The 27549-nt window shown below is 34.2% G+C and overlaps 1 protein-coding gene and 1 pseudogene across 8 annotated transcripts in view; one reads left to right on the top strand and one right to left on the bottom strand.

Annotated features, from left to right (window-relative positions):
- CNTLN (centlein) overlaps window positions 1-27549 on the bottom strand; it is a 369520-nt gene that overhangs the window by 48585 nt on the left and 293386 nt on the right. For all 8 annotated transcript variants that reach the window (XM_074017428.1, XM_065530484.2, XM_074017427.1 and 5 more), the window contains one exon: window positions 4213-4404. In XM_074017428.1, the coding sequence (XP_073873529.1) occupies window positions 4213-4404 (192 nt within the window). The remainder of the gene's footprint in view (window positions 1-4212; window positions 4405-27549) is intronic.
- Window positions 8162-14327, top strand: LOC102143580 (sorting and assembly machinery component 50 homolog pseudogene; annotated as a pseudogene).

The raw sequence follows: 27549 nt of genomic DNA on the forward strand, positions 1-27549 counted from the left end.
CAATTATTAGTTTTTCAAAGCAAAACAGTTCTGTGGTATTTGTTGTCAGTACAGCCTAGGAACCAGAGGTGGTAACTACAGTGTTAGAACACCTTTCAATTTTGACTCTAGTTCCAACTAAATGTATAATCTAAGACATCACTTAGTCTTTTCAGTACTTTAGTTTTTCCACATTCAAGATAATGTTGACATACTCGCATTAATCCATTTGTTAACTTTTAAAAGTATTAAATGAATATAAATAAAATATAATAGCTGTTAAAATATTTGGAGTAGTTATTTAGCTAATATTTCTAAACTACAATAAATTGTTTCTATTAGAACTATTCCTAGATTTGGATGTTTGACTCATGCTAAAAATAATTTGAGTTTGAAAAGATTAAACTTTAGTTACCCAAGGTAAATGTAATTCATCAGACTGACTTTAAGTATCTCATGGATATAACATACAAATAGAACATTTGAAATAATTTTAATTTTTACATGAAATGTTAATTTTTCTTAAAAACTCAAAGCTACTTCAGCATGGCAACTCTTTTGAATGTTATGTTTTGATCAAATGTGTGTGTAATGCAATCAAAATTTATACCATAGTTTGCATGTTTACAGTGATGTACAGTATCTTATTTCCACCACTGCTTGAATATGTTCCACACTAGTCAATTTATCAAATAATTGAAGCGTTTGCTTTAATCATTAATTTTCAATTCTTTCTCTGATGATTGTTCATTCAGTTAGAAATATGAACATCCATGATTATGCTAAGCTAATAGTGATATGTTAATATAGTGATATTATATTATAAATATTATCACTATAAATTATATATGATATACTAATACGTATTATATTATCACTATACTATAATATAGTGATGGTTTTAGGGACTACTGTGATATAAATGTCTACTTATCCCTCCTCTAAATGGTCCCAGACTATGCTTTTCTAATTTTGTATTTACCTTAACATTTTCATATTGCCTTTTTTTTTCCTGTCAATCTGTTGGTTGTAATTTTTTGCTTGTGTCATTATTCCTGCCTAAAAACAATCATCCTTCCCCTTAATATGCATACTTCTAGCGTGCTGCACTGAAGGTGTTTTCTGCTGAGAAGTAAAATAAACTTAGAATTGTATTTAAAATAAAAGATACAGGCAGTAAATAAAGTCCGAGAGTATCTTCAATGGAATGAATTAAGTGGATATTAAGATAACTGGTTGATTCTTTTCTGTTTTTAGACTTAAGGCTGTATTTTATGTGGCTGAAAATACTGTTAACTCTGACTTGGAGAATTGAGAGAAAAGCAATTTATAATAAATAAAACGCCAGGTTGAGATACACTTTGGCCAAGATCTCTAAATCTAACATCTATTTCATTTGATCCTCAAAAATTTTTATCAGATGGGTAGAAAGGTATCTCTGCTTTAGACCTCTAGAAAAGTTTAGTAATTTCCTTGACCAGGTTGATGAGAAGTTAATGGCCAAAAATTGATTGAAACCCAGGTCTTTTGTCCCTTTTCCATTCCCTACTACACAATATTTATCTGTAACATGACTTAAAATCTGGTGTAAAACATATACATCAAAAATGTCACAATGGTAAAAAGTCATCCCTGTTACAGCTTTCCTATACAAAGTTTATTGAATATTTTTTTTTAATTTGCATAGTATAATGATTAGGAGCATGGACTATGGAGCCAGATGGTTGGAGTTCTAATCTCAGCTCTATATGCAGTACCTGTGTGATCTTGGACAATTAACTTATTCTTTCTGTGTCTCAGTTTTCTCAACTGTAAATGAACCACAGACATCAGAAAAACATATATAAAATTACACAGAAAAGTGTAATATTAACTGCATAGTACAGAAAAGGTGTGTATAAACCTTTAGTATATTCGAATCTAGCCAATTTTCTCAATTAAGTCTAAAAACATTAAGTAGAAAATAAGCTACTTATTTAAAAATCACTATATTATCAGTTTGATATCTGGAATGAGCCAAATTCTATTTCTTCTAAACAAATTAGTATGTTGAAGTTCTCACTGAACCCCCAGTACATTAGAATGTGACTGTATTTGGAGATAAGGCCTTTAAACAGATAATTCAGGTAAAATGAGGTTATTAGGGTGGAATCTAATTCAGTCTGAGCAGTGTCTTTACAAGCAGGGAAATTAGGACACAAAGACACATAGAGGGAAGACCATGTAAAGACACAGGGAGAAGACAGCCATCTACAAACCGAGGAGAGAGGCCTCAACAGAAATGAAACCTGTTGACACCTTGATCTTAGATTTCCAGCCTTTAGAACTGTGAGAATAATATATACGTTCACTGTTTAAGACAACCGGTCTGTGGTATTTTGTTATGGAATCTCTACAAACCAGAATCAAAACAAAAATTTTTAGTAGTAGAGAGTATTATATACTTAAAGATACTTGGTCTTCTAGGAAATTTCTATATGAAAATATGAAACAAAACAAAAGTAAAAATTTATCCTTTTTGTCCCTATGCAGTTTGGTCAGTGTTCCAAGACTCTAGGTTAGATTATGGACAATCAATTCAAACTAATTGCTTTAGTTCTCTTTCTGATTCATACATTCCTCCAAACCAAGAGAGAGACCTGTACGTGGGTAAAAGCTTACACCATGAAAAATCATAATACAAAGAACTTAAAGACACTCATATGGATCTATTATTACCAAAAATTATTAGACCATTTGTAGTAAGTAAAATAAGTAAAATATAAATCAATGAAAAACTGTTTATGTAAAAATGATAAATTATGATTTATGTATAAATCAACTTAAAACTATGTCTTCTAGAAGTCAGATTAGACAATACTGGATCTAGCACTCTATTTTATCTTGGTGAAAAACAAAGTTAGAATCATGAGGACTTAAATACACGAAGAATCACAGAAGTAAGAATTAAAGTCTATGTGACAGATAAGATCAAGGAATATCTCAATGATTTTATCTTCTCTATATGAAACCTTAACACTGAAATGTTCAGTTTACACATTTTATCCCTCATTTTCAGAGACACATTTTAAGGTTCATGCCCCAAAATTGCATAACACTTTTTCCCTCACATTTCTAATATTTTATAAGTTATTTAAGATTATAAAATGTTGTGACTGACCCAAGTTTTACACATAAAAACTGTCTAAAGAAGATAGTATTCAAGAAGAATCCCAATGCTAGTTTGTATATTTGGTTACTATTAATAAAGCAAATTATTTTCAAGCAATAATAAACTCATTTATTTTAAGTTTTATCCTATTTATCCTATGAGTAAATCTGCACTAAAAGATATATTATTGAAGGGTGCACATACCCTATTTGGGATTGAAAACAATGAGAGTCTATTTGACATTTCAACATAGTATTCCAGTACCCTCCTAACAGGGATGATTATTCCATTTCTAATGTACTCTGTGCATTTACAATCAGGATTTTCTTTCTAGTGACTCACATTATAGCAATGGTCCCATATACACTGCCCTTTTTAGCTTCTAGCTAGCAACCCCCACTGAAGAAAATATTTAAATATGTGAGGAATAAATGGGCTTAAGAAGCATGAAAATGAACTTTCCAATTAAAACTCACTCACAAATCCTATTTCTTACAAGGGAATTCTACTTAAACTAAGGACAGCCTTACTTTTAAGTTGCTGACAGTTTTGCTTGGTCTTAGATTCTTTTTTTTTTTTTTTCCTCTCAGTGCTTTTTTTCTACATACTTCCTACTATTTTAATATGGTTGTTGGTTGGAGACAGAGAAGGAGGAGATAAGTGGGAGGGAGAAGAAGAAGAGAGCAAAAGTGGGTTGGTTTCACTCTCAAGTTTAACTTGCTGGAAGTATGCAGAGAAAAGCAATTCTATTTATGTTGACATATTACATGTCTGAAAGGATTCTGTTTAGCTGGAGGGAGGCATGGGGGCAGAAAGAAGTATTAGAGTAGCAGATATCGGCCAGTTTACATCAGCTCCTAAATTAGGATTTCATGGTGTCTTGTCTTTTTCAGAGAATGGTAGTATTCACTATCAGATAAGAATCTACTGGGCTAAAAATTAATGATGATGGCAATATTAATAATTTTGGATTATCTATACTATAATTTACCTTTATTAGAAAAAATTAGTGTTCATATAAATATGTCTTGCAGGATTCAAGCATAATACATGTTTTCATGCTTACTAAACTTTATAATCACCTTTAATTTACACTGTAATTGCTTCATTTCCAAATCCATGCTCCTTGAAGGACCAAGTGATGTAACTTGTATCCGTGGAAATGTTACTTGGGAAACTTCTTCTGCCAAACTTGTGATTTCAGATGAGGACTCCAATTTCTTTAGTAAATCTTCTTTTTCTTTCCGAAGCCCAGCCAAATCCAAATTTAGCTTCTTTTTTTAAAAAAAGAAAATAAATATAAATATATTATAAAAGTAACTACATTTAATCTAATAATTATCAGCATAAAAGTCTACAGCTAGGAAAATATTAAAGAGAACTGAAATTAATTATAGTTATTATACGAACTTTACAAAAATCTTAACCTCTATTAGATTTTGCTTATAGTAGTAGGCCTTGCAAAGTTAAAACAAAGTGAACCAGCTGTACTCAATATCTTTTGGTTGGCTGGTCCTGACTGATGATGCACTATTTCTTTACCTTCACACATAAATGGGTGAGCCAGAGATTCACATATTTGATAACCTCGACTTCAGGGCTGATGTAGTACTTAACTGGGAAAAGCCAAGCTGGAGCAGGACAGGATAACAGATGTTAGCTGTTTATTCCACTGGGTAGGTCTTACCATCCTATATAGCAGCCAAAATGCTTCTCATTTAGCAACATAAATGTTAAGTCCAATTAGCAGACGAGGCTTGTTAGAGATTTAGTTCAAATAAATAGCGTACAAACAAACTCGCTCAGTTTTATGCACTTGATTGATTGTTGAAAAGTCCTGTTTCTAATGTTGAGGTAGAAATGCACTAAACTCCTTACATTTTGAATTTTTAATAGCATAAACATTTTGCTAAATGACATAATAGTAATGTTTTTATGAAGGAGTGTAAAAGAAACCATCTTAATGTTAGCCCTTCTCATTCACCAATCTATAGTCAGCAGAATGTCACCAAACTATAATGGCATAACAACTCAGAGCTGCTTAAGAGGGTATTTGCATTACTATTTTATTATTCCAAAGAAGCTTATAATGTGGTACCTTAACATAAGGTACAATTAGACAAAATGATACTGAAATCTCTCAGAGGGGGAAAAATTTTTCTTTGTTAAAAATTCCAATTAGAAATAGCAAAAGATGTAGCTAAAGTGTACAGTAAGATGAACATGAAACTTAAGTATTAACACTATATTTAAAACACAATTTCTAGAAACTATACCATCATTATATATGTATTTGTATATGTAAGTGCATATTATTAAATATGAATATTTAAGATCATGGATTCAAAACTAGAACTTGATATACTTCAGATTAAACTATGTTCTGGCAACATAAAACGTATGCTGTGGTGAAAAAAACTATTTGGCTATATTTTACCTTATAATCTAAAAGCATGGTTCTATAGAATTTTAGGAAATTGTTTATGAAATTTGTTCCATGAAATTTGTTCATGAGTTGTCCCAAAAGAACCTAATAATTAATATCTAATAGTAAACTCCTAGTTTCCTTAAACCTGGAAATCTTCCTGTCTAATATTCAAGCTTGAATCCATCTCCCTCCCTGTTTATTCATTCCCTATGTCCAATCAATTGTCAGGTTCTGCAAATTACATAGTGTTTCTCATTTTCATTCCTCTCAGCCACTCTCTTAATGCAAACCCTCATTATCTCATTAAGACTATTACAATAACCCTTTCTCTGCCGTCAACCTTTCCCTACCTTCATTCCACCTTTTATACAACTTCCTAAAACAACACTGACCAGTTATTCCCTTAATCAAAGCCCTTCATGGGTTCTTCATTCCAATAGAATAAATCTCAAATGTTTGTGGATAATAAGGCTCTCTAAGCTTAGGCTTCAATTTGTGTTGCTGTCAGGCATCATATGAAGCCAAACCTGCCTGCCATTCCCCAAACCTGCCTGCCATTTTTACATGGATGACTCTACACATGGTGTTTCTTTCTGCTGAAATCTGTCTCATCTTTAAAGGGCAGCTTAGTATTCCTCCTTCATGAAGACTTCTTTGTTCCTTTCTTCTTACTGGAATACTTAGGCGGCTTCTCTCATTTGTTATACTTGTATGCCACCAGATTTCTGTCTAATCTTTCTACCTGGCAGATCCTGACACTATAAATGTGCCTCCACTGAGGAAAGATCAAGTCAATAAATACATTCTTCTAAAAGACATGCATACGTAACTTTCAACTTCAATTTAACAATATAAAAATGTATTAAATGAAGAAAAACTGAAATTACAGAGGCAGTAAACTAAATGACTTGTACTTTATTAAAATATAATATTTTGATTAAACAATATTTAAAATCTACAATCTTGAAAACATATTTCCGGTGTTAGTTATATATGCATAGAAATGCTACGCAGCATCTGTTGAAAAACAGGAAATATGTAAATCACACATTCCATCAGTTTGGAAACCTTTGGTTCTCCTTAGCATTGTGGACAAATAACTGGAGCTCTCTTATTAACTTCTCTCAGTTTAAAAATTCTACTTCTTACTTGAGAAAGCTATAGATGAGAAAAAATGTATAAATAACTTTCTTTTGCTTACATTTGCTGTAGGCTGTGAGACAACTTTTGTGGGTGACCTTGTTAGAAAGAGACTGTGCCATAAAAATCTACCAATAAATTAAGATTACTCTTAAAATTGTGAGTTTTCTTGTTTATTAGCAGCATGATTCCTATTTCTCTACTATTGCCTTTCCATCTTCAAGCAAATATTTATAAGCATTTAAGTCACATTATGTTAAGAACAAGTGATAACAAAACACACATGGAAGAATCATAATTTCTGGATTCATATTCTCTGGGTCTACTGCTTACCAGCTGAGTGAGCTTGCACAAACACATGGCTTTGTTTCCTCGTTTTAAAAAGAGACGGTGCTTGTCTACCTAACAAAGGTGATCTTGAGGACAGAATCTTAAAATGTCTGTGATTGCACATAGTAGATGTTCATTGTCAGCATTGTTATCTTGTGGTAAAGGCTACTAATAGTGTCTGAGAAGTGTTAAAGGCTGAGGAGCTAGATTAATAAAACTTTAACATGTATATACATAATAACCTGGTAATTTCTCTCATGACAGAAACTTTAGTTTGTCTTAAGTCATAGTTACTTGTTTGACTAGAATAAATCTAGGATCCCTCCTATACTACTACACAGGTATTGAAGGCAGATATGCTCCTCTGACTCTATATCCGCAGCAGTGCAATCCGTCTATAGTCTCCCAAACATCTATTTCAATTTAAAAGTTGACTTCAATAAGAATAAGTACTGAGATTCGTATTGATTTATGTGTAGTCAATTATTTCTAACCAAAGGTTATAAAATAGAACTTAACACTATAAAAATTTTAAACTAGACACTATCTATTAATAATTTATTTAAATTTAACATTGAGGAAGCATAAATCCCTGAAAAGGAGAGAACTCTCTAAGCGACTGTAAGAAGAAATAAGAATGTACTGAAAAACTTATTCTTCAGTATAATATCGTGTGGTAGACACAATTCTCAGATGACATGCTCTGGTACAATACCCTCCCCTTGTATGGGACCCAGAAATATGATAGGTTGTCATTCCCATGATTACATTATGTTATATGCAAAGAGAATTCTGTAGGTGTAATTAGGGTCAGGGTCCCTAATCAAGTTTCTGAGAGCTAATCAAAAGCAAGCTTTTCTTGGCTGGTCCTGACCTAATCAGATGAGCCCTTTCAAAGAAGGCCAGAGGCATTCTCTGAGGTCAGGGAGATTCCCCTGCTGGCTTTAAAGAAGTAAGTTGCCATGTTATGAAAGGAGCTACAAGACAAGACCTAAGGGAGGCCTCAATGAGCTGAGAATGATCCTTGGGGCTGTCAACCAGCAAGCGACAGACCTCAGTCCTATACCCACAAGGAACTGAATTTTTCAAAAAAGGCAGCCTGGCTGACACACTGATTGCAACCTTGCCACATTCTGAGCAGAGCACCCCACTAAGGCTGTATCAGACTCCTGACCCAATGACACTGTGAGGTAATGAATGCATATGTTGTTTCTCAGCTGCTAAATTTGTGTTTTGTAGCACAGAAAATTAATATGGGTCCTGATATTTTTTACATCAGTGCCTTTCTAGAATCTACTTCTTGTTATCTTACTGCCACTCTGTCCCATCTCAAGAAAGTCTCCCAAACCCCACAGTGTGTAGAGTTTATATAATATTCTCACTCTGGATTAATTTTTTTTTCTTTATCCATAATTTTGTATTCATTTTATTTATTCAATTGCTTTACAAATTGTCCCATTTTCTTTTCAGACAAGGTCTTGCTCTATTGCCCAGGCTGGAGTACAGTGGTTTAATCTTAGCCCACTACAGCCTCAAACTCTTGGGTTCAAGGGATCCTCCTGCCTCAGCCTCCCGAGTAGCAGGGACTACAGTGAGTAAAAATACCCAGCGAATTTTTTAATTTTTTTGTAGATATGGGATCTTGCTGTGTTGCCCAGCCTGGTCTTGAACTCATGGCCTCAAGCAATCCTCCCGCCTCGGCCTCTCAAAATGCTTGGATTATAGTCATGAGCCACTGTGCCTGACCCCCATTTTCCTTTTAATTTTTTTTTGTTCTTTTTCATTTTATTTTTATGTTCCATTTTCTATGCTAGAAATATAAATTGCCTCTACCAGATCTGCATTTTGTAGTTTAACTGACAAGCAAAAAGCCTCTGGCCAGAAGCTTTTGTTTGCTGCTCTCAACTGTAACTGTAGAATCCCATGAATAGGGTAAATTAGTCTCCCCTGGCCTATTTTCCCTTATTTTCTTATATGGGATTTCATTCACAAACTGCTTTCATTCATGGCACCAACTTGACATTTGCTGGCAGATTTAGATATGGAGTACCTAGATTCAGAACCTGATTCAATACCTATCATTTATTCTTTTTACACATACTATGTAGTTAGCACTATGCTAGTTCTCTGTTTTCAGTAAGAAAAAGGTTATAGATAATCCTTGCCTTTAGGTAGCTACTGGTCTGTAATCCAGAAATACGTAACAATAAACTATAGTAAGTGCTATGAAGAAACAAAACGGGAAGCTGAGGGAACTGCTGCTACCTTCAATTCCTGTCTGGTAAATGCTGACTAGAGCCTGTTTCCCTCCCCATATTCCCCTGATTTGTTCTGTAAAATGTGATCTAGAAGCTAAGTACAGCATTGAATGTACTAGCTTAGATCTATGACCACTCTGCTTTCCAACTTTTACTCAAGAGAAGATAGTTGCCAAATCACTGGTCAGTAAACTGGGGGCAGTCTGAGGACATCAGGCATCCCTTCTCCATCAGGGAGACCTGGTGAACATTTTAATGTTCAGGAACGAACTATCAGAAAAAATAAAACAAGGCCCTTGGAAAATATTCTTCAGGCCCCATAATGAGAAATAAAGGGCTTAGAAAAAAAGCTGAGAAAATCATTTCCCTAATTACTCCCAAAACAATATATTTTTAGATACTCTCTGATCTTCATGTCTCGGAAGAATAAAATACTCAATATCTGCCTATTCAACGAACATGTTGCTAGTTGTAGCACATGTAAAGAAAATGCTATTGGGTATCCAATCAGTTCAGAAGCAGTGCTCCAAGGGAAACGAATGGGATCGGGTATAGCTCTTCACTTCTAAAATGAAAATGATTCTGACCTACGGTTTTTTTCTGGACAATATCCATCCTACAGCATTCAAAGACACAGTTCAGTCTTTCCCATTTGTTTTTTACCATTGGATTAAAAATTTAAAGTAACGAACCATTTAAAAAATTTGGAAATAGTTGGGATAGTAGAGTCTGAAACATAAAGACACAAAATTCTAGAAAATACAGCCAAACATGAGGTGGAATGCCAGAGACACTGGATCAGAGTTTCTGGGAGGTCTATGCAGGAAATAGCTGGTGGCCAAAGAACACTTTGCAGTCCATGCTGGAGTAACGGTGAGATGCTCAATATTGAAAAAGGTGAATCAGTAACCAGAGTGAAAAGTGAGGCTTACTTGCCATCTATAACAATAATGTACTCTCCATGTTTTCTTTCTCCTTTTGAAAGCCAAAAGGCTTGACAATCCAAGTAGGGAAAAGCAATCATTAAACGAGAATGATCTGTTTCCAATAACTTCTCCAAAATATCTCATCTTAAATTATGCTTAGGACTGACTTAAGACTATTTAATGTTGAATACAGAAATAAGTTCATTTACATTCTCACAATCTGATTATTCTGATTCATAATTAAGTAGAGGCAGCAATTTTAAAATCTTACTGTGTTTTTAAAAAATGACAACATAAATTACGTTACCAGAATGTAAATAAATGAGACTGGAGAGAAAATTCTAATTGAATGGGATATATGTAAATTCTATAGGCAAGAACGCCCTAGAAAGTCACCATAATTTTAATGATATTCTCCCTCCTGTGAATAGAATCAATGTTCTTTTATTGAGAATATTATACTTTTAAAGGGGATAAAATGGAAAGAAATAAAATTCTGTATGTTGTCCAGGTATAGGACTAAATTCACAGTCAATTAAAATGTATGAGTTATCAAGACAATGCCATCATTTTCTATGTCACTAACAAATATTTTCCATATAAGACTTATTTAAAAAGGTAAATAGTTCAGATTAATAACTTCCAAGTTTAGTAACAAGACTTTTAAGTTTAAAACATTAATTTTCTTTTGTTAAGATACTTGAGATCACCAAGAGAAAGACTTAAAAAATAAAAACCAATAACCAAAAAAAGATCTTAGGCTGAGACGTAATTATTTATGTAACAAAATTTCTTATGACAAATCCACTAAGTTACTACATCACTCATTTATAAACTATTTTCTGACAACTGCAGTTATGAAAGGGCTACACTGTGTTTCACAAAATGTCAAGCAAATGAAGGTAATATAGAGGACTTTTCACCAATGCTTTTGCTAGTAGTTAGACTTCAGTAGCCTTTAGAGACCATTAAGTACCTTTTGGCTAATTGGCCAATGGTAGATTAATCCTCTTTTTATTCTAGCAACACTATTTTAACACCCTTACACTCTGTCAATGCAGAGTCTGAATGACAAAATAATATTGTGCATGAATAATAAGCAGAAAAGTTAAATTAACATTTCATGTTTCACATGCCATACACAGGTGTCAGAAGAACTTCCTTTTTTAAGTCACTGACATTCAACTTTTTTAAACAATCTCATGTTGACATCTTATTGAGGTGAATCTTCCTAATTACTGCTAATTGCCTATCAAGAAAAAAAACTCTTTTCATGAAGTGTAGTTGTCTGGTACAGATGAACCCAGCTCCAGTGTGCACATTAAAGACAAAGCATGACACTTAAAGTGCTACTTTGTTATAAGGTCATACTAAATATGGTTTGCAATTAACAAAGCAGTTTTTTTATGGGTCTGAAAATGCCAATCTGTCTTGATGTGTTCAAATTAGGTTCTGTCAGAGAAATATGGATATCCGCATATGGATAAGAGATATGCTACTCTCAATAATATTTACAAGGAGTTAAAGTAATTCAGTGCCCTTATACTTTGTAACATAAGTTCTAGCTAATGTCCAATTAAATAATTATTTTGTAACTATGTTTAAATATTATTTCTCAAAATGAAAATCAACACTATTATTTCAAGTGTCAAATTATTCAAAACAGTTTACTAATACTTTTAATTCTGAAAGACCAAAAATACTCAAAATGTTTAACAAGTACTTTTAATTTATATGAATACTTTTAACATTATATGCCTTTATAGCAAATTTTAACCTATGTGATATTAGCAAGGTAGTTTCTTTCAAAATAATCTGAATAACTAAACGAATGCATTTTAATTGAATTTGTTGACCACATCACTTAAACTTCTGTTCCCACAAGTATGGGGAAAATAATGGATAGTAAAAACATGTTATATGTGAAATTTAGAAAGTTAACTAATATAATTGACTTTCAAGTATTCATGGGAAAAATAAATATTTGTCTAGTCACAGAAAAAAAGAGTTTGACTGTTGGTTTGTTGTTATTTCAAATCTTCTGTTTAAGTTACGAGAAGAAAAGCTCTCTTGAAAACTAAATACCAGGTACTAAATAGTGGAACAGATAATGGGAACCAAAAGTATATCCAAAATAATTCATCATCATCACTACCAATATAATTTCTCAATGTTTATATGGTAATATTATGAGTTCAATCGTAGCCCTCCTAAACACTAGACTTACATATGACATCCTTACTAATGACTACGAGGTTGCAATGCATACCCATTCTGACTTCTTTCCTCAATAGGAAAGAAAGACGATGGTAGTGCTATTTGATATCCTAAAGGAGAAACTGTGCAATGTCTTTCTGAACTCCTCTTTTTTACTCTCCTTTTCCTGCTTAAACTCAGTTAATTCAACATAGAAATAGCTATTCCTCACATGTCCTATATACTATTTACCTCTTTAATTATATTCTTCCTCCACCCTCTTTGTCAATACTTTTTGGTACTGGAGTTGAGTGGCAGCAAGAAAAAAAGAATACACCCCAATTTAAGAGATGATTTAAGTGAATGTCTACTCAGAGAAGCAATTAAAAAAAAAAAAAAGCCAGATCAACAAAAATAATACTTGATGTTTCAGGGCGATGTTAACAGCATTATCTGTATCTAAGTAAAGAACGGCAGCCTCTGCCCTCATAACTGAGGACTGGTCAGGCCTGGGGAGCTCTCTCAGGTGGCAGCAGGAGAAGGAAGCATGAGGACACTGTACACACAGAGTTTGGAGCCTCTTCCACCACAAGGATCTGGCTTTGCAGCATGAGAAAATGAAACTGAATTTGCTGAAGGTGAAAGTGAAGCCAAACAGGAAATTCTTAAAAACAAAGATTTGGCTGTTCAACATCCCCATTTCGATGGGCTTGGATGGACTAAATAAAGATACTATCACCATTTGTAAAACTGGAAATGTTTTTAAGCCTAAAAACCTCATTGAGGTAATGTGGAACTCTCATGAAGCCCGTGAAAAATTTCTTCATCCAGGAATTTTTTAGACAAGTGGATTTTTTGAGTGATATATGTCAAGGTGACAATGCATTACCAAATGGGTTAGATGTTAGCTTTGAAGTAACTGAATTAAGGAGATTAATGGGCAGTTAAAACACTATGGTTGGAAACAATGAAGGGAGTATGGTACTTGGCCTCAAACTCCCTAATCTTCTAAGTTATGCAGAAAAGGTGACTTTCCATTTTTCCCATGGAACAAAAGAAACTTCCCATGGCGTTTCTTCAAACCATGGCCCAGAAACTTCAAAAGAAATTTATCTGTAAACTTACATAAAGTTACTGAACAGTTCCTTTGGCGCTCACTTTGGGAGATGAACAGAAGATGATCAGCCAAGTAGTCTTCCCATATGAAAGACCAGCCACATCATCAATTGAAAAAGCACGTGGTGAGACCTGGACTGCCACTTAAGAACAGCATCATTTGCTGTTTGAAAGTAAGGCAGACATTCACTTAAATCATCTCTTTCACATGCCATGGTCATCGATTTTCAGAATTCTTTCATCTTACCAAGAAAATGTGTTTTGCTGAAAGTTAACCAGGAACTGACAGGCTACACTGCAAGGGATGTAAGCTTCATCAAAGAAGATTTTGAACTTCAGTTGAATAAACCACTCATATTTGATTCAGTTTTTTCAGCATTTCTCTGAGGTGGGATGTTGGCAACCATGGTGATAAACTGTGAGTCCTGCTGCTAGTTTTACCTTGGGGAACCAAAAAGTGTCCAGGGATTCAGCATGCACAGCACCGCAGCAGAGTGCAGGCGACCACCTAGGTGAAGCAGCACGCTAGGCCACTGGCCTGCATCTGTATACCCCAACACGTTTAAAGCCAAGCCAATGCAGTTTGGGAGAACTTTTCCAAACACTTTTTCTCAACACAGGAAACCTCTGCAACCTCAACTATGGGGAGGGCCCCAAAGTGTATTCGTGAGCTGGCTGAATGCATCTGCCAGTTTTATGGCACCAGGATTGTCTTAAGGCTTGGCAAGATGGCTCTGTTGGAACTTAATTACTAAATTCCTGTGGGAGTGCAGACAGGCAACAGGATATGTGATAGCATCTAGTTTTGAACTGGTAAGGTTCCTGCAGCTGACACCCCAGCGGGAGAAGCTCTGGGACCCTGACGGCAGTGAGTCACCCACCTTGCAGTTTCTCTCAGAGTAAATGCAGATGAGAGATTCTTTGACTGCAGTCTATGTTAAATACCCCATTCACAAATTTTAACGACATACGCACGAAAAAAGGCCATAACTTTTCAAGTACAGTTATAATGATTGAGTTATCAGAAACAGAGACTATCAAATATCTGCGGAAGTCTCATGAAGATTGCTCATTCATCTCTGATTAAACTTGGTTTTCCTAAAAATCAGATTTCAATACTTTGATTGTTTTCCTGTCCTCGTGGTGTGCTATTACAATAGTATTACTTCTTATTTTATGGGTATTTTATTGCTCAAAAAGGCCTTTGTGGACTAGCCAGAGGAAATGAATATCCATGTATAGTATTAAATTGCTCATAATACTTAATTCCTACATAGGCTTCAAAAAGAGAAGCATCAATATTCCTTAGAATAATTTTTGACTTCTAAAAATTTATAATAGACCATGATATATTTCTGAAATTTATCTTTTATAAGATAAAGAATTTCTCAGTAAGCCTCTGAAAAGCATGAATATAGATGTTATTTAAATTACATTTGAATCAGTTCTTAGGAATACTACATTATCACATTAATCTAAATTAAATATTACCAACTTTGGGGGTTATAGAGTCAAAGGCTAAAAAGATCATCATTTGCAGCTCCAAATTCATATATTCAAGCTAGTGAAAGATATATGTTTCTTAAATATATCCTAAATATAAATAACATCTTAATACTTAAAAACTGAAATATTTTCATGATAGGGTCAATAGTTAACTGTATGTCTCTCATTGGTTGTACTGTATCTAAGCCTTGAAAATAAAGTACTTGGATGAAAGCCAGTCAAGGAATTTCAAAACCCTGCAACTCATTACAAATTTAACAGCAGCAGTACTAAGTATTCATATGATGTTGATCATTTATAAATATACCCTGCAAAAATTCTCAAGAGAAGTAATAATGTTTTTTTCTATTCCCTGTATAAATTTCATAAGATTCAAGAGAGTGAAAAATGGACATTTTCAGAAAGGACTTTTAAAAATCTTTGGATTTGATGAAATAAAAAGTTACTGATACCATTTAAAATGGGATTTTAAAAACTAAGGACTAACATATGTAAAAATTACCAAAAAAAGTCTTTCATAGTATACAGTAGAAATTTCTTTTATATAGAAAAAAGACATTTGCAAAGCTTTGACCTATACTATATTAATTAAGGTATTTCTCACAGATTTCACTGAAAAGCTATTTTTTCCAACACACAAAATTCCACATAGGAACTTCTACTATCATCCTTCCCTTCATTTTCTATTCAGGATTGTTTTCTGTTGATCATATTCTTTCAAGTAAAAAGGCTTGACCTAACAAAGTAGGTCACTCAATAAATAAAGTCAAATAAATACCTGACTCTCAGGCAGTTATGCTACATCAAGGACAATGATTCATGTAGATCTTTAGTAAGAGGTTAAGTCTGGGTGTTCTTTCATTTTTACTAATCAACCCAGTTGATCTGCTTTTCTTCTAAATCAGTAGTTCTCAAATAGTACATACTATCCCGATGTGTATTTTGGAAATTTGTTGGGGCACTTTTGAGTGCCACAATGATTGGCAACTGAAGTGGGTGACAGCAAAGAATACCTAAGTACTGCAATGTATAAATCAGTCCTGACCAATAGAAACTACTCTGTATCCTGCATGACTCTGAAATTCTGGTCAATTATTCATGTAGGTGAAAATTAACAAATAATGAAATAAATCTAAATCCTAACTCAAAATGACATATAGACAAAGTATTTATATTCCTGTGGTTCTGCAAATTTAACTATCTTGTAAATTAGAGGAAGAGTAGAAGATGAGAATGAGTAGTTCTTTTCTTCTCTGAGGCAAAGCTATAAGAATGTAGGTTTACCACATGGCCAATACACACAGCCAAAGCTGCATGGAGAAAGCTGGTCTGGTCTGGAATGAAGAGATGTGAGATAGAAGCATTAAAAACATTAGGGTGTCTGTTTCCAATTTTCTGTACCTTTACCAAGTCTATAATCTACAGTTCATCCTTTGATTTTGTGGATTTTGTGTTTTTTTCTTATGTTAGTTTGAAATCTGTTTCTATCATTTGCTATCAAGATAGTCTTGTTAATACAGTCTTCTTAGTAAAGTCCAACAGTCTCTTCTCAGTTTTCTACTATCAGTTCCTCTATGGGATCTGACACTGTTGACCAAAGCCTCTCTTTTTCTTGTTAAAAACTTTCTCTCCCTTGTTTCTTTATTAAAGTACTCAATTTTTCCTCCACGTTCTCTGTACAGTTCTTTTGGTTTTCCTTCTCTGACTCCTCTTTGCCCATATAGCAGTTAACTCCCCCGAACTTAAGATCTTGCTGCAAAGATTTGTTCCACCTCCAGCATTCTTTCTCTGACCAATGACTTCACTAGATTTCCTTCTTCATTTTTAATGAAATATTTCAATATAAAGAAAAATACAATGAATGCCTTTGTATTAACCAGTCAACAAAGAATATATTACCAATACAGTTGAAGCTATGAACATCTCTCCTGACCCACCAGAAATAATCACCATCCTGAATAACTTTGTTGTTTATTTTTCCCTTACCTTTCTTTGTACTTTTAGAATATAGATACATATGGACTCCCCAAACATATAGCAATTTAAAAACACTATTTCACATTTTAACAATCTCTGAAATTGTAATACGACTTCCCTTCCTAGATACCTGCTATTATTTAAACACATTTTTCTGTTAAATTGCATATTCTGTTGATTGCTGGTGAATATGAGTCCTAATATCTCAGTATATTATTGATCCAGCAATCTTGCTGAAATCTCTTATTAATCATAGTAATTTGTCTTGAGATTCTGTGGAGACAAGCATAACATATGGGAACTAATGATGGTTTTGTTTCTTCATTTCTAATAGATTTAACTTTCACTGCTGTCACTTATATTAATGTGCTAGTTAGGTACTCAAGTACAACAGCAAAGACAAACAATGATAGCAGGCATAGAAGTATTCTTCCTGATTTCAAAAAGAATGCATCTAACTTCTATCATTAAGTATGATGGCTAGTTCAGATTTTTGGTACACACCTTTTAACAACTGTTTCAGGTTTCTGGTAAACATCTTTTAACAGAATAAAAAAGTTCCCTGCTAGTCCTAGTTTGCTAAGATAATTTTTATCATGAACAGATATTTAATTTTATCAAAAAATTTTTTTACCTTTTTTATTGTGGTATAAAACATATGAGATCTACTTTCTTAACCAATTTTCAAGTGTACAGTACATAAACTTCCCTCTTACAGCTGCTTATGCTTGCAGCCCATAAATTCAGGTATGTTTTCATTTTCATTTGTCTCAAGGTATTTTTTAATTTTCTTTGTGACATCTTTAACCCATTGGTTGTTTAAGACTGTTTGGTGTAGCTGGGCGTGGTGGCTTATGCCTGTAATCCTAGCACTTTAAAAGGCCAAGACGAGTGAATCACTTGAGGTCAAGAGTTTGAGACCAGCCTGGCAAACACGGCGAAACCTCGTCTCTACAAAAATACAAAAAATTAGCCAGGCATGGTGGCTCGTGCCTGTAATCCCAGCTACTCAGGAGGCTGAGGCAGGAGAATCACTTGAACCCAGGAGGTGGAGGTTGCAGTGAGCTGAGATCATGCCACTGCACTCCAGCCTAGGTGACAGAGCGAGACTCCATCTCAAAAAAAAAAAAAAGAATGTTTTGGTTAATTTCTACACATTTGTGGATTTTACAGTTGTCCTTCTGCTACTGATCTTTAGTTTTATACCATTATGATCAGAAAAGATACTTTGTATTATTTCAACCTTCTTAAATTTAAGGTTTGTTTTTGGCCTAACATGTAGTCTATCCTGGAAAATGTTTCATGTGCACTTGTGAATAATATATATTCTGCTGTTGTTGGGTAGAGTATTCTCCACACATCCGTTAGGTTCAATTGGTCCACAGTTTTGTTCAAGTTCTCTGATTACCTATTAATCTTGTTCTATCAATTGTTGAAAGTGGAGTGCTTATGTCTCCTATTATTGTGTTGCTGCCTATTTCTCCCTTCAGCTCTGTCAAAATTTGCTTACGATACATACAGGAGTTCTGAGGTTTGGTGCATAAATATTTGTAACTGTTTTATCTTCTAGGTGAATAGGCCCTTCTTTCAGGTGAATGTCTATCTCTTCTAATAGTTTCTGATTTAATATCTGATATTGGTATAGTCACCCCTTCTCTCCTTTGCTTTCCCTTTGTATGGAATCTAGTTTTCCATCCCTTCACTATAAGCCTGTGTCATTAAAACTACAGTGAATCTCATGGAGATAGGATATAGTTGGATTCTGTTTTTGTAATCCATTTGGCAACTCTCCATCTCTTGACTGGGGAATGTAATCCATTTATATTTAATTACGGATGGTGAAAAAATTTCCTATTGCCACTTTGCTGTTTTCTGTCTTATAGCTCTTTTGTCTCTCTTTTCCTCTGTTGCTATCTTCCATTGTATTTCATTGCTGTTTTTTTTTTGTTTTTTGTTTTTTTTGTAGTGACATGCTTTGACTCCTTACTCACTTTCTTTGTGTATCTTCTATAGGTATTTTCTTTGTGATCACCATGGAGCTTACATAACATATATTGTTTATAACAATCTTTTAAGCTGATAACAATGTAACTTCAATCACATACAAAATATTCATACTTTTACTTCTCCCTTCACATATAATTTGGTGAAACAAATTACATCTTTTTATATTATGTATTCATTATCATATTTTTAGTTATGTTAATACCTTTTATTGTAATTTCTACACCAGAATAAAAAGTGATTACACACCACTATTTACCCTTACCAGTGACCTTTATACTTTCACATGCTTTTAAGTATTGCTATTTAGCATCTTTTTGTTTCAACTTGAATAACTCATTTAGTATTTCTTCTAAGAAAGGTCTAGTGGTGATGAAGTGCCTCTACTTTTGTTTGGGAAAGTCTCTTTCACTTTCATTTTTGAAGACAGTTTTGCCAGACATAATATTTTTGGTTGGCATGTTTTATCTTTTTAAGGTATACACTTCTTTATTTCTTAAGCACGTTTAAGTTGTGCAATTACCACAACAGACTAACTGTAGAGTACTTCTAAAGAAACTCATGCCCATTTACAGAAACTCCTTTCCCATCCCCGGCTCTAGTCAACCAATGAATCCACTTTCTGTCTATGGATTTTGCCTTTTCTGGACATTTTACATAAATAGAATCATATTATATATGGTCTTTTATTATTAGCTTCTCCCACTTGGCAATATGCTTTCAAGGTTCATCCATACTGTAACATATGTTAGCATTTTATTCCCTTTTATTAATGAATGATAATCCACTGTATGGATACACCCCAGTTTTTTCTCCATTTATAAGTTGATGGACCCATAGGCTGTTTCCCCTTCTGGGCTACTATGAATAGTGCTTCTATAAATGAATGTACAAGGTTATTTGGTAACTCTATGTTTCACTTTGCAAGGATCTGTCAAACCATTTCCCAAAATGCCTGTGCCATTTTACATTCCCATAGCATTGTATGAAGGTTACAATTTCTCTATATCCTTATTAACACTTGTTAATGTTTGTCAACTTACTAGTCTCAGTGATCCAGCTTTTGGATTTGTTGATCATGTCCGCTGCATTTTTACTTTCTACAGTATCAACTCTGCGCTTATTTTAATATTTCTTTCTATTTTCTTTGGGTGTCTTAGTTTGGGCTGCTATAATAAATTATCACAGACTGGGTGGCTTAAATAACAAACATTTCTTTATCATGATCTGGATGCTGGGAAGTCCAAGATCAAGTTGTGGGTAGAGCTGGTGTCTGGTGAGGCCATTTTCTTCCAAGTTGTCAGATGGCCATGTTCTCATCTATCTGCACATGGCAGAGAGCAGAGAGATCTACTGTTTCTTCCTCTTTTTTTTTTTTGAGACGGAGTCTGGCTCTGTCACCCAGGCTGGAGTGCAGTGGCACGATCTCAGCTCACTGCAAGCTCCGCCTCCCAGGGTCAGGCCATTCTCCTGCCTCAGCCTCCCGAGTAGCTGGGGCTACAGGCGCCCGCCACCACGCCCGGCTAATTTTTTGTATTTTTTAGTAGAGATGGGGTTTCACCGCATTAGCCAGGATGGTCTCAATCTCCTGACCTCATGATCTGCCCGTCTCAGCCTCGCAAAGTGCTGGGATTACAGGCGTGAGCCACCGCGCCCGGCCTCCTCTTCTTTTTATAAAGGCATTAATCCCATCATGGGGGCCCCACCCTCAAGAACCAATGTAACCCTAATTAATTCTCAAAGGCTCCACTTTTGAAATGATCACATTGGGGGTTATGAATTATGGGGGAACATTTAGTCCACAACACTGGGTTTATTCAATTTCTCATTCTTAAATAAAATGTTTAGCTCTGTGATTTTTAGACTTCTAGTCTTACTACAAGTATTTAAGGACATAAATTTCCATCTGAGTACCACCTTAGCCACATTCTAAATGTTTCAATATGTGTTATTTTATTGTCATTCAATCTGAAGTATTTTTCATTTTCATTTTGTTTTCTTCTTTGACCCATTAGTTTTTAGAAATGCCTCTATAAATTCACATCAGATATTTTTAAGTTAACTTTTTAAAGTATGTTCTACTTCACTTCTGTTAGACAATATTATTCATATGATACAAATCCTTTGAAATTTGTGGAATGTTGTTTTGTGGCCTAATTATGTAAACATTTTTGATAAATACTTAGAGAAAGACTTTTTACTGCCCTGTTAATATATATCTTTAATGACTTTTTATCAGCATTACTTAACAGTACTGATATTATGAATAAATGAATTATTTATTTTGAGCCTAAGTTATTATGTGTTTATATTTTAGAGGCGCTCTGCTCACTTTTCCAGCAAAGCTCCTCAAAATAACTCTAAAATGTATGCATATTTAATTATATCCTCCAATTCCTCTCTTTCTGTTCCCATTCCTCAATTCCTCCCATGAACTCATTCTAATAAGCAGCAGTTGGCATAGAGAATGATAAAGTATATCATTCCCTTCTTGATATACTTTAATCATTTGGCTTCTAAGATACTCCTTTCTCTTGCTTTTCCCTTTCACTGGCTCTCCTTTCTGGTTGTTTCTCATCTGTCCAACTTCTAAATACTGGAGGGCCTAGAGCTCAGATCTTGGACCTTATCTCTTTTCTACCTATCTCCACACCCTTGGTGATTTCATTCACCTTCATTGTTAAATGCCATCTACATACTCATGGCTGCAAAATTTGTATGTCTAGGCCAGGCCTATCCCATAAATTTTAAACTCATATCCTGCTACATACGTGATATCTCCAGTTCACTAACAAATTACCACTTGGCTACAAACGATAAGCTGTTGTTGATTTTAGATCCTAAGGATTTAGTTTCTTTCTTTTTTTTTTTTTGCAAGTTCTAGTATGCATTTGTGAGGCTCTTTTTAATATTTTATTCAACTTTCTTGGTATTTTCTCACCACAATATTTAGTATATTACATTGTCACAAATATAATTCTTCTATCATCAACTTTCTACTCCCTTTGTTAAAAACCTGAAAAATATCTTAAATACCTCTTTTTTCTTTACCTTCCCATATGCAGTTAGTCATCAAACTTTTTGTGTTATAACACTGCAAAGTCTCTTGTTTTTTAAAAAACTTCCTATTTCTATTAATATTGTGTAGATCTCTTCCTAATCATTCCTTGATATTTAAACAATAATTTATCTAGCTGCTTGCATTCAATCTCTAGTCTCTCCAGCCTTGGTCTCAGTCCTTATTCTACGTCAGAATCACCTGAGAACTTTAAAAAACTACCAAGGTACAGGGCCTAACTCTTAGATATTCAAATTTAATTGGTGTAGGGTGAGGTCTTGGTACAACTAGTTTTCAAAGTTCCCCAGGTGAGGATAATAAGTGGTCAGGGCTGAGAACCACAGGCAAACCAGATTATTCACTATTCTCAACAAACTGCTATGTCAGTTAGACGTCTTTTCAAGCTTTCTTTTCTTCTAATGACTTTGCTCAATGCACACAACTTCCAAAATTATACCAAACCTTAAGGTTAAGTCCAAATACCACTCCTTCAAAAGCCTTAATCAAGAATGACAACAATGAATGACTCTCTCTCTCCATATGCATTTAAACATCCATGGTATACATACACATGCACACATATACATATGTATCTCTATACCTCACAATTTCCTTTTGTTATTATACACATGTTCAACTCTGTTATTACAGGGGACAAGGATCATATTTAATTCATTGTTGAATATCCCATTATTATAGCACTTTACATGTGTTAGGTACATTAAACTAAATTGAATTGTAACAAACATACCTATCCATGTGCATACCAATATTCTAGTCATTTAAAACCAAACTCTAAAATATATGCATAATTAAATATTATATCAATTAAATAGTGATAAATATGCTATAATTTTTCACTTCCTGAAATATTGATACTGATGAGACATACCTACCTGAAAGTATGTTGATGTAAAAAATGAGGACACTACTAGAAATATAAAATTATGCTATATATTATAACACTGCTTTATTTTAAACAGAAAAGAAATTTCTAACTGATGCTATTCAGGTCACATATTCTCATATTAATATTTTCTTCAGTAAAATAAGAAATGAATCTGAAAAGAGTATAAGAAGTACAATTTTATAGTACACAGTGTTCTAAGTGGTAATAATAGTTTCCTACAAAGTCTAATATAGGACACAGACATTCTGTTAACAAATACCACTTGCTTCATCTAGAATAGAAGACAGGACATAGGAATAAGACAGTCACGTCCAATTCCACATGGATTCTCAGCTCTGATCCTGGGTTTTGCACAGTTTACCTTGCGAACATGATCCAAGTGACATTTTGCAAATTCCTGGATAAATGTTGCTACACTCTGCTAGGAGAGAGACAGGCTATGTCATGCACAGATCAATAACAGCACTGTGTTTCATCAGCCTCAAAATCAAAAGTGCTTCATCTGGCAAAAGCCATGGCCCTAGAGAATCTGACGTATATAAACTGAATACCCTACAAGGAATGTGTACTACACAAACCTATTGGGGTAAGGTAAAAGAAAACTCTGGAGATTAGCAATAAGGTACAAAAAAAGTAGTTTTCTACTTCATTATTACTAGAAGTGTGAACACAGATCACAAAAATGGAAATGAGGCTATTTAAAATTCTGCAATTCTTGACAGGAAAAAAATGGCCCCAGTACAGTGTAATATCTTTAATCTTTCAAATAAGAATTCTGTAAAGAAATATAAACCAAGGACAAATACAAGTTTGGATACAATAACAATCACATAACTCCAAATACATAAATTTTTAAAATGAAGATCCATGAAATAAGGCCCTTTTCATATTAAAGAGTTTGCTAAACGTCTCTTCAGATTTAGTAGTTTTCATACTCAATGTTTATATGCTACATCAACTAGAAAACTCAAGGCATTTGTTGAATGGGCTGTGCTCTGTTGTTTTTATTCCAAATTCTGACACTTGGCAAAAGTCTTTTACTTGAGGCTTGATTAAACTAATTTAAGATTATTTGGTTAATGTAATTGGACAACATATGAAGAAAACTTGAAAACTCAAATTCTAAAAAGGAAACTGCTTTAAGATTGCTATTGCCAAAAAAGTTTCTGAGGCAAAATGTGCTATTGCAGAATTTAGCTGGATCTGACTCAGATGGTAGGGGAATCAATAATTCATCAAGAAATCAGAAAAGACAATTATGTTTAATCATAAACTAAACAGCAGTATATGTTTATAACATTTTTTATGAATATTGAGAAAATATGTAATATTTATCAAATTATGGCGTGGGCACTATAGAAAACATACAAAATTAGGTAAAGCATATTCTTGCTTTTAAGTTGTTTATAATGTAAAAGGTAAATAAATATCACAAAAGGAGGCTAGACCACTACTTGGATAAGAATAAGGAAATATATTTATTTGTTTTTCTTGTATCCCCTAGCCTAGAGGCACAGCCACATTCTAATATAAAGATATGGAAATACCAGCTGGGTGGACGAGGGCTAGGGAATTTGTTACCTTGACAGGTCAGATGGGAAGTGTGCCCACAAAAAAGGAGCTACCCTGGCCAGGCGCAGTGGCTCACACCTGTAATCCTAGCACTTTGGGAGGCCAAGACAGGTGGATCACCTGAGGTCAGGAGTTTGAGACCAGCCTGGCCAATGTGGTGAAATCCTGTCTCTACTAAAAAGACAAAAATGAGCCGGACGTGTTGGCATGCACCTGTAATCACAGTTACTCAGGAGGCTGAGGCAGGGGAATCCCTTGAATCCGGGCTGGGCAGAGGTTGCAGTGAGCTGAGATCGTGCCATTGCACTCCAACCTGGGCAACGAGAGTGTAACTCTGTCTCAAAGAAAGCAAGAAAAAAAAGAGCCACCCTTTAAGTACTCTCACTACCCTTCATAGTCTAAGGTCGAATTCCACTTCATATTTCAAAATGCTCCTCCTACCATCTTTTAATCATAGTCTTAACAGCCATTGTGACAGTGCATTATCTTAAAAGTTTAAAAGGTACCACTTTTGGAGGCGTAGTTATACCACTGGAATGCAAATGCAGTATAAAAATAAATTCATAAAAATAACACAAGTCCAGAAAGCATTATTGGAACAGTAAGGGCTTTGTAGAAACTATAAAGCAGATAAGACCAGAATGAGTGCCTCTCTTTCCAAAAATATCTCTTAGAAACAAACAACAACCAAAAAAAAAAAAAAAAAAAAAAAAACCCCACTGATTATTCCTGGTAGAACTCTAGGCACTAAGCTCCAGAACTGAGGCAAAGTGGGGCAGAAATAAGCCCAGAGTAATTAATTATTCAGACAGTTTCTCCAGTCTCATCAGTCAGGAAGAAAAAATATTATCTCTGCAATATAGAATACATTCTTAATAACTTGTTTTTGGAGAAATCAAAATTTAAGTAATGGACTACTTTTAAAAGTCAACTTTTAATAACTAAAGACAAAAAAATATTGAAAGTAGCCAGACAGAAATAATGCATTACTTATAGGGATATGCTAATTTGAATGACAGTAGATTTCTTAACTGAAACTATGGAGGCCAAAAGAAAAGTGGCACAATTGTTTTTCAAAACAACACAACAACTTTTTTTTTTTTTTTTGTTAAAGAACTGTTGTCTGCAAATTCTATATCCTTCAGGAATGAAGACAGACTTCATAGACAATCTATTAAGTGTGCTATATCACTACACTTAAAAAAATACATACCTTAATTAAAAATACTTAATTGTTAGCAAATACTATAGAACACTCTATTCAACAGCAGCTGAAATCGTAATTTTGTTCAAGTTCCCATGAAATATTCAACAAGATAGACCATATCTAGACCATAAAACCAACCTCAACAAATTTGGAAATATACATAGACTAGCCTCTGGTCATAATGGAATAAAACAAAAATTTGATAACAAAAAAGGAATAGGAAAATCTGTAAACACTCATAAATTAAACAATATATTTTTAAATAATACACACATCAAAGAGGCAGATTCAGAGAAAATTTAAAAAGCAATAATGTAATGAAATATAAAATATAGTATATCAAAAGAATACGGGATGCAGCTAAAGCAGTGATAGAAGGGAAATTTATAGCACTAAACAGTTATATCAGAAAAGAGAATTCTAAGATCTTATAGCAAGCAGTTAGAAAAAGAGCAAAATAAACCCAAAGCAAGCAAAAAAAAAAAGGAACTAATAAAGATAAAACAAGAAATAAATAAAACTGACAACAGAAAAACAAAGCAAATCAATGAAACAAAAAGCTGGCTCTTGAAAAATCAATAAAATTGTTGTCTCTAGCAAGAGTAAGAAAAATAAAAAGAGAGAAGACACAAATCCTCTTACCAGAAATGAAACAGGGAATATCACTACAGATCGTGCAGTTAGATAATCTAATAAGAGAACAGTATCATTAAGTAGAGTTTACCTCCAGAATATAAGAATAGATCAGCATAAGGAAACCTATTAATGTAATTCACTATATCAACAGAGTAAATTGGGGGAAAACTCTTATTATCATCTCCATAAATTTCAAAAAGTTATTTAACTAAACAATTTTTCTTAATTAAAAACTCTTACTGGCTGGGAATGGTAGTTCATGCCTATAACCCCAGAACTTTGGGAGGCCAAAGTGAGAGGACTGCTTGAGGTCATGTGTTCAAGACAAGCCTGAGCAACAAAGCGAGATCCCATCTCTACAAAACATTTTTTTAAATAGTTGGGCATGGTGACACACACTCAGCAGTTTGAGGTTACAGTGAGCCATGATCACGTCACTGCACTCTAGCCTGGGCAACAGAGCAAGACCCTGTCTCAACAACAACAACAACAAAAACAAAAAAAAGAAACAAACAAAACCACCGCAAACTTTTAGAAAGCTAAAAATAGGGCTGAGCATGATGGCTCACGCCTGTAATCCCAGCACTTTGGGAGGCTGAGGTGGGTGGATCACATGAGGTCAGGAGTTCGAGACCAGCCTGGCCAACATGGTGAACCCCTGTCTCTACTAAAAAATACAAAAATTAGCCAGACATGGTGGCAGGTGCCTGTAATCCCAGCTACTCAGGGGGCTGAGGCAGGAGAATCGCTTGAACCTGGGAGGCAGAGGTTGCAGTGAGCCAAGATTGTGCCATTGCACTCCAGCTTGGAAAACAGAGCAGCGAGACTCCATCTCAAAAAAAAAAAGAAAGCTAAAAATAAAAGAAAACTTTCTTAACTTGATATGTTATCTATCAAAATGTACAGTAAGCATCATACTTAAAGCTTAACCTTAAAGACAGTTATAAGTCAAGCTATTTATCACTTTTTTTACTCTTTAATTTTATTATATCTCAGATCACTTTTACTCTAATCAAAGAGTTTCCTTTAAAGAGGAATTTAGTGGAGAATAATGTTAGATTTGGAGGTTAGACATTTTTTTTCTGATCCTAATCTTTTTTTTTCTTTTTTTGGAGACAGAGTCTTGCTCTGTCACCCAAGCTGCAGCGCAGTGGC

The sequence above is a fragment of the Macaca fascicularis genome, chromosome 15, assembly GCF_037993035.2.
Source record: "Macaca fascicularis isolate 582-1 chromosome 15, T2T-MFA8v1.1".
In the NCBI taxonomy this organism is placed as follows: Eukaryota; Metazoa; Chordata; class Mammalia; order Primates; family Cercopithecidae; genus Macaca; species Macaca fascicularis.